Source organism: Frankliniella occidentalis, unplaced genomic scaffold (assembly GCF_000697945.3).
Source record: "Frankliniella occidentalis isolate FOCC.00 unplaced genomic scaffold, Focc_3.1 Scaffold490, whole genome shotgun sequence".
NCBI lineage: Eukaryota > Metazoa > Arthropoda > Insecta > Thysanoptera > Thripidae > Frankliniella > Frankliniella occidentalis.
This window is the reverse complement of record NW_026267608.1, coordinates 49,890-63,476: the sequence shown is the minus strand read 5'-3', so window position 1 is coordinate 63,476 and position 13,587 is coordinate 49,890. Positions and strand designations below refer to the sequence as shown.

The window sequence follows — 13,587 nt, the reverse complement described above, 5'->3', positions numbered from 1 at the left end:
GGTGGGGTGAGGTGGGGCGGGGCGGGGGCCGGCGGTGATGAGTTGAGCAACGCGAGCAGCCGACGCGCACAGTCGCACACATGAGCTGAGTAGGTTGCAGAGCCGCGCCTCACGGGAGGTGCAGAAAGAGAGAGAAAAGAGAGGCCCAATACTGTGGTTGTGCAAGAAAAGGGATTCGGTTACCATGAAAACTATCTACACTAATGGCAGAAAAAATTGACAGGGTCATGCTGGTCACCTAGACTTCAAGTCTGCCTACGAACTTCTGCCTTCTGCCTTGCCGTCCGTCCAGCCTTAGCAAGTGGGCATCAGCAGGAGGGCGAGCAGTGAGCGAGAAGCAGACAGAGAAAGGTAGTCGAACTGACGGCCATCGAACAGACACCAGACGCTCTCACTCTTGAGCCTTTCAACCCATAACGCTTCCACGCCCGAACCGAGGCTGCTGCACCACGACTGCATGCCACACACTCACACCACGGCGGAGTGCATTCTGCAGCCCCACCTGCTTGTGGCCATTGTCGGGGCCATCAAGTGCGACCAACGGGAGGGAGACAGACGGGGCTTGCTGACACTGCACAGCTCGGGGCACTCACTCGCCCACCGGGCAGAGAGAGAGAGAGAGAGAGAGAGAGAGAGAGAGAGAGAGAGAGAGAGAGGGGTGCGAGTACGTGGGGAGAGGGGGCGCGGTTGGGCGGGGCGGGACGGGTCGGGGCGGTGTGGGGCGTAAACCGAGGCGTAAACGCTGGGCCGGTGTGTGTGGCGCCGTGCCCGCCGCTGCGTGGACTGCAGCGAGGACCAGAGAACCATGAGAGAAACACGGTGAAGGCTCCGTGCGTTTCCATGGGTGTTCTACTTCGCTAATCTCGAAACAGTTTTCGTTCTTCCGCCCATTGGATACACGACAAAAACGTTGACGTTTTATCCAGGCGCGGTTTATGGAGGGGGGGGGGGCGAAGCCCCCCGTCGCCCCCGTAGGCAATTTGTCCTACGAAACCCCTGAAAGTAGGCAACCCACAGCAAATCGCCCCTTCCGTCAGACGGACTTGAAGCCGCTTCTGGTTTTATCCACGCTGTGTACTTCGGCCTCACCCCTGCACGGCACATAGGAAGGAACGAGGAGCGGGCTCGGTCCAGCCTCTTCCTGCGGAGGACACGGCGAGGAGGGAGGGGGGGGGATCCTCTCCTGGAGCGGGTGACGGGGAGCCAATTAGCACGCCTTGGCGCCGGGGGGTCCTTGTCCAGCGGCCGGACTCCGGCTGGCTCGGCCGCACCCCGGGGCGCTCGGCGAGAGCCGATCCATATACTTATAAATAACGGGGCGAGCGCAAGGAAAACGGGATGGAACTGCCAGCGCAGCGCGACACGCGGGGACGGCGACGACGGCGTCCGACAGGTCGCGGAGGAGTAGTGCGAGTAGGAGTCATGGGCATGGCCTGACGGCGTGGCGAATGACGACTGCGTCCGCCGCGGCCGCCTGACGACGCCCGGAATTCGCCGAAATGAAAGCGCGCGATTTGACGTCCTGATCGGGCGCGCGGGGCGTCGTCGGCGACCATACGTCCGCTCTCAACACGTGAGCCGCGGGCCGGCCAGGGCGTGCGCCAGTCGTGGTGCCGCCGGGACTATCACAGGTACTCGATCATATCTACGCAGGAGGAGAGTGCTGTGTGGGTGCGGTGTCAGCAGGTGGAGGCGTGTCCGGCCCGGCCGGGTGTTGAGGAAGGCTCTTGGCGACGCGCTGGCGCTGGCGCTCCGCTCCCTGTGATAGGCGACCTCGGGCCGGCCGGGCCGTCGCGTTGCTAATTTCTGCTTTTATCTGGGAGCCAACATTTGGCTTGGAGATTATTCTAGAGATAAGGGTTCAACCTGGTCCCGAGTGGAGTCGAGAGGCCCCTTGTGAGCTCTTGAGAGACGTAGCCGTCGAGGTCAGCAGCTGGAGGGCAGGGGAGGGCGGTCGGGTCGGTCGGCCGACCGACCGGACCCAACCGGACCGGGCTCTCTGCGTCTGTTTCGGGACAGTTGGTGCTGCTCGGTATCTCAATTCCTCGTTTTTCATGTCGCATTGTACCGCTATGAGCGTTTGGTTTTCCGCCCCGCCGCGTTTCTCAACATGTGACTCGGGCGACGATTACCTCCCCTGAAGATGCCCAGGCCGCCACGCTTAATGCCACCACCCGTTCTGGTTCCGTCCGCCTACCACTGTACTGTCCATCTCGGTGCGCCGAAATGCTGACGACCGAGGTTGAGCCCCTCCACCTCACCTGCACGGCGTGGGCACGTGTTCGATCGGGTTGTCATGGGCTTTATCTAGGCTGTACTTTACAGAAGGCCCTTGCTGATCGAAGAGGGGATGGGTGTCCCATTGTCCGAGGCGACCTTCATCATAGGGTTAATGATGTTGTTTTGTCAAAGGAATCTCATGCATTACCTGTGAGTTTTTCGATGCTGTATTAAATTAAAGCAAGAAATGATCACGTAAGAATTTCAAGAACACGTGAGTGGACAGTACTGCAGGAGCGATACAAGGGATGAGGCGATCGCCCCCCCCCCCTCTCCCTCAGCTCTAGTGAACCGCCTGAAAGATAGGCAATTTGTGCCACAAAACTTCTGTAAGTAGGTAACCCTCGGTGTCCCACCCCCCTGTCAGACAGACCCAACACTGCGCCTGTAGTACAGCACTGCGTGCACACACGCACCCACCGCGGGTTACCGCATTATGTCCCACAAGGCGACGTGGCCCTCACTGTGGGCCTCAATGTATGGCGCTCCCGAAAGCCTTCGGCTCCTGGGACATCCTTTTTTTAGCAGACAATACCTTAGTAAGACTAAACATAACTATACATTATTTTTTGCCGCCGCACACAACGTGATAACGAACTGTATGCAGTTGATTAAATATTAACATACGTATTTTGCCTCACCACTTTTATTATTTTTTACTCCGACATTCTAGACGTCTGCAAGAATAAACCTTTCCATACTAAGAATGTTTTGAAAACCGGTTGACGAATTCACTTCAATTTTGGTTGTGGACGTCTGTGCATGCCTAATGAGCCTCATACCTATGCAAACGCTGGGAATGCTGCCAGGAAATCGAGCCGAGCTGAAGGAAAGCAGTCATCTCAATGAAAAACGCTACACAGCTTTGTTAGCAGAGAAAGAGCTTGCTAAGATGTGAGTGCCACAGGACCGGGGAAATTTAATTTTTTTGGCGAATGCGACGTAGTTTGTTTTGTGAGGGACGACAAAGAGATTTGGTCGCGCTGACGCAGAACGAGTGCGCGGCCTCATTCCACTCCAGGACGATGTGCCTTCTCCAGGTGAGCTCCAACAAGACAGAAAAAAATACACGATTTGAGACACGCGCGCTGCATTCGCCGAAGTGGCTGCCGGGCACGTGCGCGAGGTGGGGACGTAAGTCAGCGTCGGGACGAGTGAAGATGCGAGGCTCTAGAGCCATGTCCAGATCGGAGGCAGCGACGACACGTATGTGTCCAGACATGAGTGAGCGATTCGCAAAATCTGCAATCCCAATGGCCTTTAATAGAATCGCCTTCTGCTCGGGGAAGCCGCGGTTCAAACAGACTGGGGCCCGGCCCGTTTCCTGAGTAACGACAATGGCGCGGTGCGAACGCGGCGGGCACGGCGTGCACCGGCGGCCGCCCTCCACCCTCCGCGCCCCGCGCTATGGACCGGCGCGCGGGAGGAGTGTCCTTCCTGCACGCCTCGCCCTGGTACCAGGCGCAGCAGCATCCCGACCGCCATGGCCACGGCGGGTGGCGAGCAGGGGGCGGCGGGCGAGCGCCCTGTGGCGGCGGCGGCGGCGACCTGGACCGGCAGGTGGTGGCGCAGAACCTGCTGGTGATCCTGCATGAGGTGGAGAGCCGCCTCCAGGACGAGATGGTGGCCGTGGAAGGCTTCTCCAGCAAGCTGCACGCTGCGCTCCCACCCGTCAGTTCTAGCGGTGCCAGCCCCAGCACCGGCGGCGGTGGCGCCAAAAGGACGGGCAGGTACACGGTCATTTTGAGATGTGTGACCTGGAGCACGTGTACTACTAGTTGAAAAACGTTGAAAATATTTCTGATAGGACATGCAGTGAGTTTGGTCTAATACGCTATCAACATCAATTTTCATTGTGTGAGTCGGAGCAGTCGAAACACGTTTTTTGCGCATTTACTTGGTGGCAGCGAAAGCCAGACGGCAGACGCGCCATCGCCATACACCGCCCGTCAACCAGTACCAACCAGTCATGCTCTCGGCACACGTTAAGGCGATGATCGACCGCCAGTAGTGGGTTATCTCGTCTAGGACTAATCGGACGTCTGGCGACGATAAGGATCCGTGCCACGCAAAGTAGGCGTTCGCATAGGGCCAGCCGTTTGAACATGAACAGGCCACCCCGCTAAAAATATTCGAGAGTGCGTCAGAGTGCGTCCGAAAGATCTCGCAACGCTCACCACAGCCTTGTCATACGAGCGAGATAAGGAAAGCATTGAGGGCGCCTGGGCCATAGAGCGGCGTAAACCCAACTACACTTTAATTGTAACACAATTCAGGGCCATAAACCCGATCGAAAGTGGTTTGCTGAAGGTTCGACGACGACGTACCGGCAAGACACGTGCAAAACACCAGATACGGCCGCTTTGCGTCAGTAGTCTCTATGTTTTTTTTTATCATCGGAATTTGTGAATTGCTCCAAGTGAGGCATCTTTCCTTTTTGTCCCCCTAATTTGAAAACAACGTCTTCTTACACTGTCGAATGTTACACCGTTTCCCACTTCCCCTCCCCCTCTTTTCTTATGACGATTTCGGCCGACTTCTTGCGAGCTGCTTGCTGCGCGGCGCCAAAATTTAAATCGCAGCCCGCCGCCCATTCACCTTTCACCCGGGTCTAGTGAGCGAGAAGTGCGGGGCGACGTCAGCAGCGGGGATGTTTTTCGCGAGCGGGGACTGACGTGAACGCCTCGAGCCACGACCAATTGTGATTGTGTTCTCGATCCGCGCTGTAAAATATGATGTAGCCACTTAACACGTTCTTTGCGGCATGACCATTATGTGGTAAATCATTCGCACCACAAATGAACCGCAAGGAAGGTGTTTAAAAAAATGAGAGACAGTAGGAAATGAGACTTTCTGTAAATATCCGACAGAAACATTTAATTTCCTGACATTAACAAGAACGCAAACTTTTTTCAAATTTGAATGCCAATATCGCGACTTAAAAGTTTACAGCGAATGCAGTTTCCAATGAGTCGACTCTGCGTTACTGCAGGTACATCTGGAGCACCACCGCGTCCCCCGGGCGGCAGCAGCAGGGCCTCCAGGGCGCTGGCCCCGGCGGCCCGGAGGCCGTCGGCCCGTCGCGCCCGGGGCGACACCTGGCCCCCTGCGGCCCGTGCGGCCCGTGCGGGGACTGGTACACCGGCGGCAGCCTCTGCAGCAGCGGCAGCCCCGCCGGGCTCGCCCCCGGGCCCGCGCCCGCCGCGCACAAGCTGACCGCCAGGGCGGCCAAGGCCCCGGCAAGTGTGGCATGCACCTTGCACAACCAGTAGTTACAGGGAGGGTTCCGGGAGCGGGAGTCTTGTAGTAGACACTGCGGACTGGTATTACCTCAGCGAAGCATTTTTTTTTCATACCCAATCACTATTAGAACAGACGATATCGCGCGCAACGTCTCGGCGACTGAAAGTATGCGTGGCCTGGTTGTGGCGCAGGCGATTTCTCGGAAAGCAACTAGAAGACGCCGCACTCATTTCATTGTGCGTCAGGACACACGATGTGAAAATGGGATTACCGCAGAATGTGGTCTTATCAGCGCCGAGTGGGTGTATGGGTGAATCACCCCATCCGCCTCCTGAGGGATCGGCGATAAAGTACGTCCACCACTCGCCAATTTTTATTTTTTTTTGCAAAGTTCAGCATCTCTCGGCCAACTCGAATAGCGCCTTGTAGGTAGGCAACATCTCGTCCTGCGGTGCATGCCTGTACTGCGGTGTGGCCTATCCGGAGGCTTGCAGGCGCTGAGCTCCAGTAGTTTGCCGAATGAATCTGAGAAACACGGACGCACTTTCTGGACAGTCACTTGAGGGTTAGGCGGGGGTATTAGGGGAAAGGGGGAGGGACTCCTGACGACTCGGCCGCGCTTGGGGTTCATCATGATGGCGGTGTGTTAGCTGCAGTCCCAGCTACCTGGCGGCTGAAGTGCAGTCCTCCCAACATAGAGCGCCTCGATGTGTCTCGCAACATTCGCACTCGGTCGCCAATGCGCTGTGACTCAATGGGCGGTGCAACGCCACGCCAGACTTCCCCCGCCCCCTTTCCCCCTACCCCCCTCTATCTGTCTTTGCGAAGGAGGAGGAACGCCCGGCGATATTAAACTTCACGATCAATGCCAGCTAAAGGCTGAAAGTCCTGGAAAGTTCCCGGAAATTTCCAATCCTAATGCGAGCGGCACAACAAAGCGGGCACAGAAACGTATTTGAGATTTCACTTTGACAGGTAGTGAATACATGCTACTTGCGAGAGCAGCAAAAAGTAACTCGAGTTTTAACGAGCCACACCATCCCCCCCCCCCCAACACGTAGAACCTAGATCCTTTTTTCCTCTGGTGCGTTTTTACCTCGATTTTTCCGGTTGTGTTTGTCTTGACAGCGTCGCTTTCGTGTACCGTCAATATTCAGGGTCTCCGTCGCACCCAAAATCTCTTTCAATATTTACGTGAAAGGTGAATCTGTTTCTGGTCCGGTGACTGTGGTGGGCGACCAGCTCCAACCTACGCCTACCGTCTTCAACTTTTGCGCCTCAGCGCATAGGCCACCCACCCGCACACCTCTGCTTAGTGTAGCCAAATGACACGTGATTTGTATTTGCCATAGGTTGTGGAGACGCCTTGGGCCCGCCCTCTGGGGCCATCGTGGTTGTCGGCCGGTGGATCATCGTACAAGTACTTCTCGCGCCGCCTGGACAGGCCTCTGGACAGGCCTCTGGACAGGCCGCTGGATAGGCCATGCTGGCTGTCCGCGGCCTGTCTGCCGCCCGCCCACCCCCTCGGCGGCGCCCCCCTCGGTCCCGGCCGCGAGCCCAGCTGGCTGCCGTGCCTCGAGGCCTCGACGAGGGGGGTTGGCCTGCCCACCGCCTGGGGGGAGTACGGCGGAGGCCCCAGCGACAGGTGATGACACATCCGACTACCGTAGAAAAAGCTTACCTGGATTTTGTAGTTTTACTATGCTGCATAGTCACGCGTGTGGGCGGATTGCCTACTAGCAACTCGAGCCAGAAGGACCCCGCCATGCAGTACAGTACAACTACGAGATCCCATAGTGTTTTTTTCAGCCACCGCGGGCGTGCAATTTCAGTAGAAGAAACGTGACTGTATAATTTTTGAAGAGTTTAAGTGTTGATGTCGAACTTGTAGATCAGCCGTGAGCTCGTACGGCCTGTGCCCGAGCAGGACACCTCGGAGGCTGGGGGCAGCCTGCCTCTCGGCCTGCCCGGAGCTGAAGCGGGCGCGGGCGGCGCTGGCCTCCCAGCCCGAAAGGGAGTACTCGCAGGTGAGCCGCCAGAACGCCTCGCACCCTCTTTGCATCCCCACCCCCTCCGTCCCCCTCTCACCCTCTCACCACCCCACCCACCCCCTCCTGCACAAAGGTGGCGCCGTGCGAGCTGCAGGAGGTGTTCAAGAACGAGCGCATCATTGACGTGAGCAGCCCCTCGGAGCCGGACTCTCTGCTGGAGGCGCTCTCGGTGTCCGGGCCGCTGGAGCCCGAGCTGCCGCGGGGCCCGGCCACCTCACCGGCCGGCACGCCGCCGCCGCCACCGCTCCAGGCGCAGCCCAAGAAGTCATACGGGGAGGTGTGCCAGGTCAGCGATGGGGTGTCCCCCGGTGTCCCACGGGCTGGATCCGGTCGGTATCCGGGATGACCAGTACGTCGTGCACAGGAGGGCGGCGCGGCGTGGCTGGTGGACGCGGTGCACCTGCTGAAGCAGTACTACCTGAAGCGCGCCCAGCTCTGCCTGCAGACCAACATCGCCGCCTCCCACCACCAGCTCAACGTCCCCGAGCGGGACGTGTGCCGGAGGGACGTCGGCGTCGGGGACGCCGTCGTCACCACGGCCGAGAGGTAGGCATCGGCGAGGCCGCGAGGAGGCTGGCCTCCCCCCCCCCCCTACACCCGCCGCGGCACCTCACTGCGCCGTGGTCCGCAGGTGCGTGGGCACGCCCCAAGCCCCCGGGCGGGTGGACGCGGCCACGTCGCCGAGGCCGGCGGCCGGGACCGCGTCGCGCTCCCTGTCCACGCAGACGGCCCCGGTGCTGTGCCAGCCGCAGGCCGGGCCGGCGCACAGGAGCGGCGACTACCACTGGCTCGCCAGCGATGCCATCCGCCCCGACCTCACCTTCTACGTGAGCTGCTTCGATGAGGCGGACCGCCGCGTTTGACGCCCAGTCCCACCCCGCCACGCCCCGCCGCACCCCGCCACGCCCCGCCACGCTCGCCGGGCCGGGCGTACGCCGGCTCGTCCCTGGGCCGCGTCCAAGTCGTACACGGGCTCAACGAGCGTCGCGTAGCGTCGCGGCGCCGTGATCTGAGCCAAGGGCAGCGCCACGATATGAGGGAGGGGGAGAGGCGAGGGGGCTGCGGCGCCGTTGGGGCTGCGAGGGCCGCGAGGACCAGAAAGCGTTCTTGTAGTAATGTAATCGCAAGTTTCACAAATTTGTTCGTTTTGTTGTAGTGCACGAGTGCACGTGCACAATGTCCCCCCCTGTACAAATAATGACGTGACATGTTGTTTGTTCTTAACGACCCATTTTAACCCACTTTGCCCTTCAGGTGTAGTTAACACGTGGAATTCGCCTGGACGTCATTGGAAGGTAATGGATTCCGCCTGGCATTCCGCGGCCGCGCTGCGCCTGTTACACTCATGGTAATGGCGGGGAGTGCGCAGGTCAAGCAGCCTCGCCGCCGCCTTCCTTTGTGGCCCGCGGGAGGGACTTTGATCCCCCGCCCCGTCCCGCCCCGTCCCGTCCCGTCCCGTGGTGGTGCGATGTCGCGACCGTCGACCCGTCGTTGTTGCCTTTTCCCCCATAATTTCCCTTTTTCGCCTCTACTACTGTGCTACACGGGGAGGCAGGAGGCAGGGCACGCCACAGGGCACCAGGCGGAAAATTTCAAGGCTGCACCATCATATCGAAAAAAAAAAATCGCAAACGAGAATCATAATCAACCATGTGTCTGATGAATATCAAATGATCATTTGAGATTATCTTGGAGCTTTCCGTTGAGTATCTTTTCTCGAAATTCAGCCGAGCGAGTTCGTGGCTATTTTGGATTTTTATGTGAACATCTAGGGGGTTAAAGTGGTAGCACTGAGGAGGAGGCGTGGCGTTGCGTAGCGCCGTCCCTAAGCAAAACAGAACGCCGGCGACTATACTGTGTTTTTGTCGCAAGTGGATGTGTGATCATAAATCCAGTTTTTGTAGAATTTGTAAAGAACAATTGGGTCCATCTTAGACCGGCGTAGCAATCTTGTGTCAAAAAGTGCTTCTGAAAAGTCTGGCTTCGGAAAAGTAAGTTTTTACATCTTCTAAACCGTTCCGGTGTCATTTTTTAGGTTAGTGTACGGACATATTGCATTGGTACTTATGTAACGCAATGATAATGGCTCAACTGTCGTAATAAACTTTGGCATAGGTGGTACCAAGGTGCTAGATGCATAGGCCCGATCTAAACTGTTTGAAATCTAACGACACGCATCCTAACCTCTGCTACACTGTCGCACATCTGATTTGTTTAGGGACGGCGCTACGCCACGCCACCACCTCAGTGCTCCCTCCTCCTCGTTCCTCCTATCAGGCAACTTCCTCATACTGTATATACCGCACCGGCACGCGTTCAATGATACTGTACATGGAGCCTCGCCTCGAGCCATGCAGTTGGCAGCCTCCCTACGCCCTCTTTGTGCGGAGTGGTGCGGAGCTCGGTGCTCCCCGTCGCCGGCTGGGCTACCGTGTAAACAGACGCGTACGACTCGTACTCGCGCCCGGCGCCGCCGCTCCCGTCGAACCCATTTCGACTCGTGTTTTTCACTCCATTCCGCCGGCCAACGCTCGCGAGCGCAAAGCATCCCGGGCCGTCATGTTGGCGATGCCAGGAATTCCCTTCTTATCCCCGGCGACGCGCGTGTAGTGTATCGAGGGGTGCATCAACCTGGCGGACGTCATCGCCAAGCAGCCGCCGCGGCAGCCGTCGCGGGCCCCCGGCCGGCCGGGCTCCGTCTGTCAAGCCGCGCACCTTGCAGCTTTTCCGCTCCGCTCGACTCGTGATGGCATTGTTTGTAAACAAGTCATTTCAATTGGAAAAAAAAAAGAGGCGCAGGTGCGGCTGAGCCCGGAGAGCGGCCGGGCGTCCCAATTTTCTCACACTTTATTACCACACCATTCACATTCATACGGGGGTGCCTCATTACCGCTTTATCTTTCTCTTCTCTTTATTCTTCTATTTTTTGCCCCATACGGCGCCCGTGTACGTGCGAGTGATATGCCCACAGGGGCCGGTGCCCCCTGACCTATCTCCCCATTTTTCTCGCACTTCCGCGAACTCGATGCAAGAGCGCACGTATCTCGCCCACTTGCTACATGCAGGCTCCCCCGAGCCTCACGCCTGTCATTGCCCTGCTCCGTCACTTTTTGCCCAGCGGGGGAAGACGACACGACATTCCCTCTTGCCTACCCCATTTTCCATTCGCATTGCAGACGGGAAGCGCATCGCACACACGCACACATTTAACAAAACACACGCGCTTGATCGTCAACACGATTAAGACTCGACACTAAGACAGCAGCCCGCCAGTTAGTGCCCTCTGGCGACCCCGCGATGCCCACTGGGACCCTGGGAGACATGCAGACACAAGACGTTGTTTGTTTGTTGCCAGGCGGATCCGCCACCCATCCCATTGTGTGGCTGACTCGGTCGGACTCGGTACCCATGTGTTCACCGCCGATTAGGCGGGCTGGGCTGGGACACTAACGAACCAGGTTGGGTTGGACACCGTTCGGAAAGGTACCCGCGCCAGCGCGCTCGCTGTCTGTCTGACGGTCCGTCTGTCGTCTGTCTACCAAACACACACACGCGCACAACACACCGTCCCCACAGAGTACATAAACACCTACTGAATGAAGTAGTATTCGCCAGTGAATCACACTACCCGGCAGTAGATTTACGATCTTTAAAGAATGGTCCGGACACACTTGAGTAAAGTCTGAGGAGTGTTGTTCTTTGCACTTGCACTCTGCGCCAGCTGTGCCCGCTACCGACTTGTTTCCCAGAATAACGACATGGCGAGGTCGCGCTGTCTTTATTCGTTCGATAACAGTTCTGACCGGGGAGTTACGCGGGGTGAATAGGTCACAGGTCACTCCAATGCTCATGTGCCTTCCGCCCGCCGCTAGTACGGTGCGGGTGCGGGTACTTGCAGCCTCTCACGGACTTTGTGCAACTCTTTCAAAGTTCGGGGAGGAAACGAAGCAGGGCCGAAACGTTTGATAAAACCGTCTTCAAACCGTCGTAGGTTTGCGTTTTATGGCGCATTTGTCACCGGACATTGGACAAGTCAAGCGAAGTCATGTCAACACAGGATCATCAACCTGGCGAAAGCGCTGTGTAGCCGCAGCTCATCGGGGCCGGCAATGAGGAGACGGTACGGGTCCGCGCAGCGGCTCGGTGCCAGGACCGAGGGGGAGAGGCACCGGCAGCACCGCCACGTCATGGCCATCCCGGGCGTGCGCGGCGTGCGCTGCTGAGTATCCCGATGTCCCGCTCCGCCCGGCAGCGCCACGCCCCCCCAGCCGACCGGGTGGCGTGATGCCTCAATTGCCCCCCTCGCGCCCCCGCCCCGTCCACGGCCCCTCTTCCCTCAGTCCTCCTTTTCTCCCAACACTCTAATGTGTCCTTCCGGTGAGGGGCGGGGGAGTGAGTTCGAAGAAGAAGCAGAGTCGTTGGTTCGCCTCCCAGTAGCAGCACCCCAAGTCCAGCGGTCTAGCTGGGCGACCGCCTGCTGGTCCAATCGCAGTGACTGTATGGTCCATCGTCGGAAGCCTCGGCGAGCCACCCGCGCGCCCGCCCCGACTTGCACCCGGGAAGGTCACGTGGTCTGGTGACCCGATTTTTTCCCGTCCCTCCGCCCTTGCCCGTGTGCGCGCGTCTCCCTGCCTGCGACCCTCGCAAAGGAGGCCGGCTTCCACACGCGTCGCCTGAACATCTATCACACTATTGATAATAATAAAGTGAGCTATTTATAAGTCTCGCGACTGCCGGTGCGGGCGGCGCGGGCCGCGCGGGTTGATGACTCTGGCTGCGGGTCCACGACGCTGCTGGCGTGGCGGGGCGTGGCGGGGCGGGTCTCGTTGGCCGGTAGCCATTACTCTGACGACTCACCTACTCCGCGTCTTCAGAACCAGACCGATCACTATTGCTAACAGCCCGATCACCTCCACCCCTGCTCCGCGCTGACTTCTTGTGAGGGTGTTGACGGTTGTGCTTGCCGCCCAGGTTGTGACGAGGCTGAAGACAGCTCTAGTCTCCTGGTCACCGTGAGAAAAATCGAATACAGCAAAATCGAAAGGCGACAGGTGTACTCAATTAAGACTTATGCTGGTTCGGGTCTTTGAGGTACTCCGTCCGAGGAGGTTAGTCCATGTGTCCAAATTAGGTTAGTTTTCAATTTGACCCAAAATACGCCTATACGAATGTATGCAGCAAGAGAGTACATTGTGAAAAATAAAGTGACAGCACTTGCCACGATCACTTTCCATGTCAGTTAAAGAGCAGGTGCGGAAAGGAAGGCTAGGATTTTAGGAAACGAGAGGGGGGGGGGGGAGGAGGGTTGGGGGGGGCGTGACGCCGCGCTGGCTGCGGCGACGCCACTACCGCAACCGCGGCGACGACGTCATCCCCACCGACCCCAAAAATAAAAAGCTTTTCGAGGTAAAATTGCGCGGCGGTCATGTTTTGCACAATGTGGCGCGGCGTAGTGGTGAGAGTAAAACGGTACGCCTGACCGGTCGCCTTCTCTTCTCTTCTCTTCTCTTCTCTTCTCTTCTCTTCTCTTCTCTTCTCTTCTCTTCTCTTCTCTTCTCTTCTCTTCTCTCTCCCGCATCCTCTCACTCTCTCTCGCTCCTATCCATGACCTTCCTCTCTTTCGCCGGACTCTATATAAGTGAATCAGACGGAATCAGTCCGCGAGCAGTATGGTCAGCTCACACCACCCCGCACTGTTAAGAAGGCGGCCAATCGCGTCGCGACGTTGGCGCGCGACGGGGCGTGGCACGCCGTATGGCGAGTGAGTGGCGAGCCGTCGCGTGGCTCGGGGTGCCGTGGCGCAGCCGGGACCCAAATAAAGTCGCTGAATCTGTTCCATGGAGCGCTCGACAGCCACTAACCCCGGCAGCTGCTGGCCCCGTACCCACAGGGGTCAAGCCACGCGCCGCGGCGATCCAAAAACAGTCGATGCAGACGAGCTCTGTCGCAAACGGCTTATTTGGTAGCGACACATTGTGCGTTATTATTGCCCGATCCGCTTAGCAACAAAACG

At 58.2% G+C, this 13,587-nt stretch overlaps 1 protein-coding gene across 1 annotated transcript; it reads left to right on the top strand.

Moving 5' to 3' along the window:
* Positions 1 to 2,226: 2,226 nt before the first annotated feature.
* LOC113209072 (uncharacterized) lies at positions 2,227 to 8,793 on the top strand. The gene is made up of 6 exons (XM_052275004.1): positions 2,227 to 2,430; positions 6,876 to 7,168; positions 7,415 to 7,550; positions 7,648 to 7,860; positions 7,939 to 8,120; positions 8,206 to 8,793. The coding sequence occupies exons 1-6, from the start codon at positions 2,227 to 2,229 to the stop codon at positions 8,435 to 8,437; spliced, it is 1,260 nt and encodes a 419-aa protein (XP_052130964.1). The 3' UTR covers positions 8,438 to 8,793.
* The last annotated feature ends 4,794 nt before the right edge of the window (positions 8,794 to 13,587 follow it).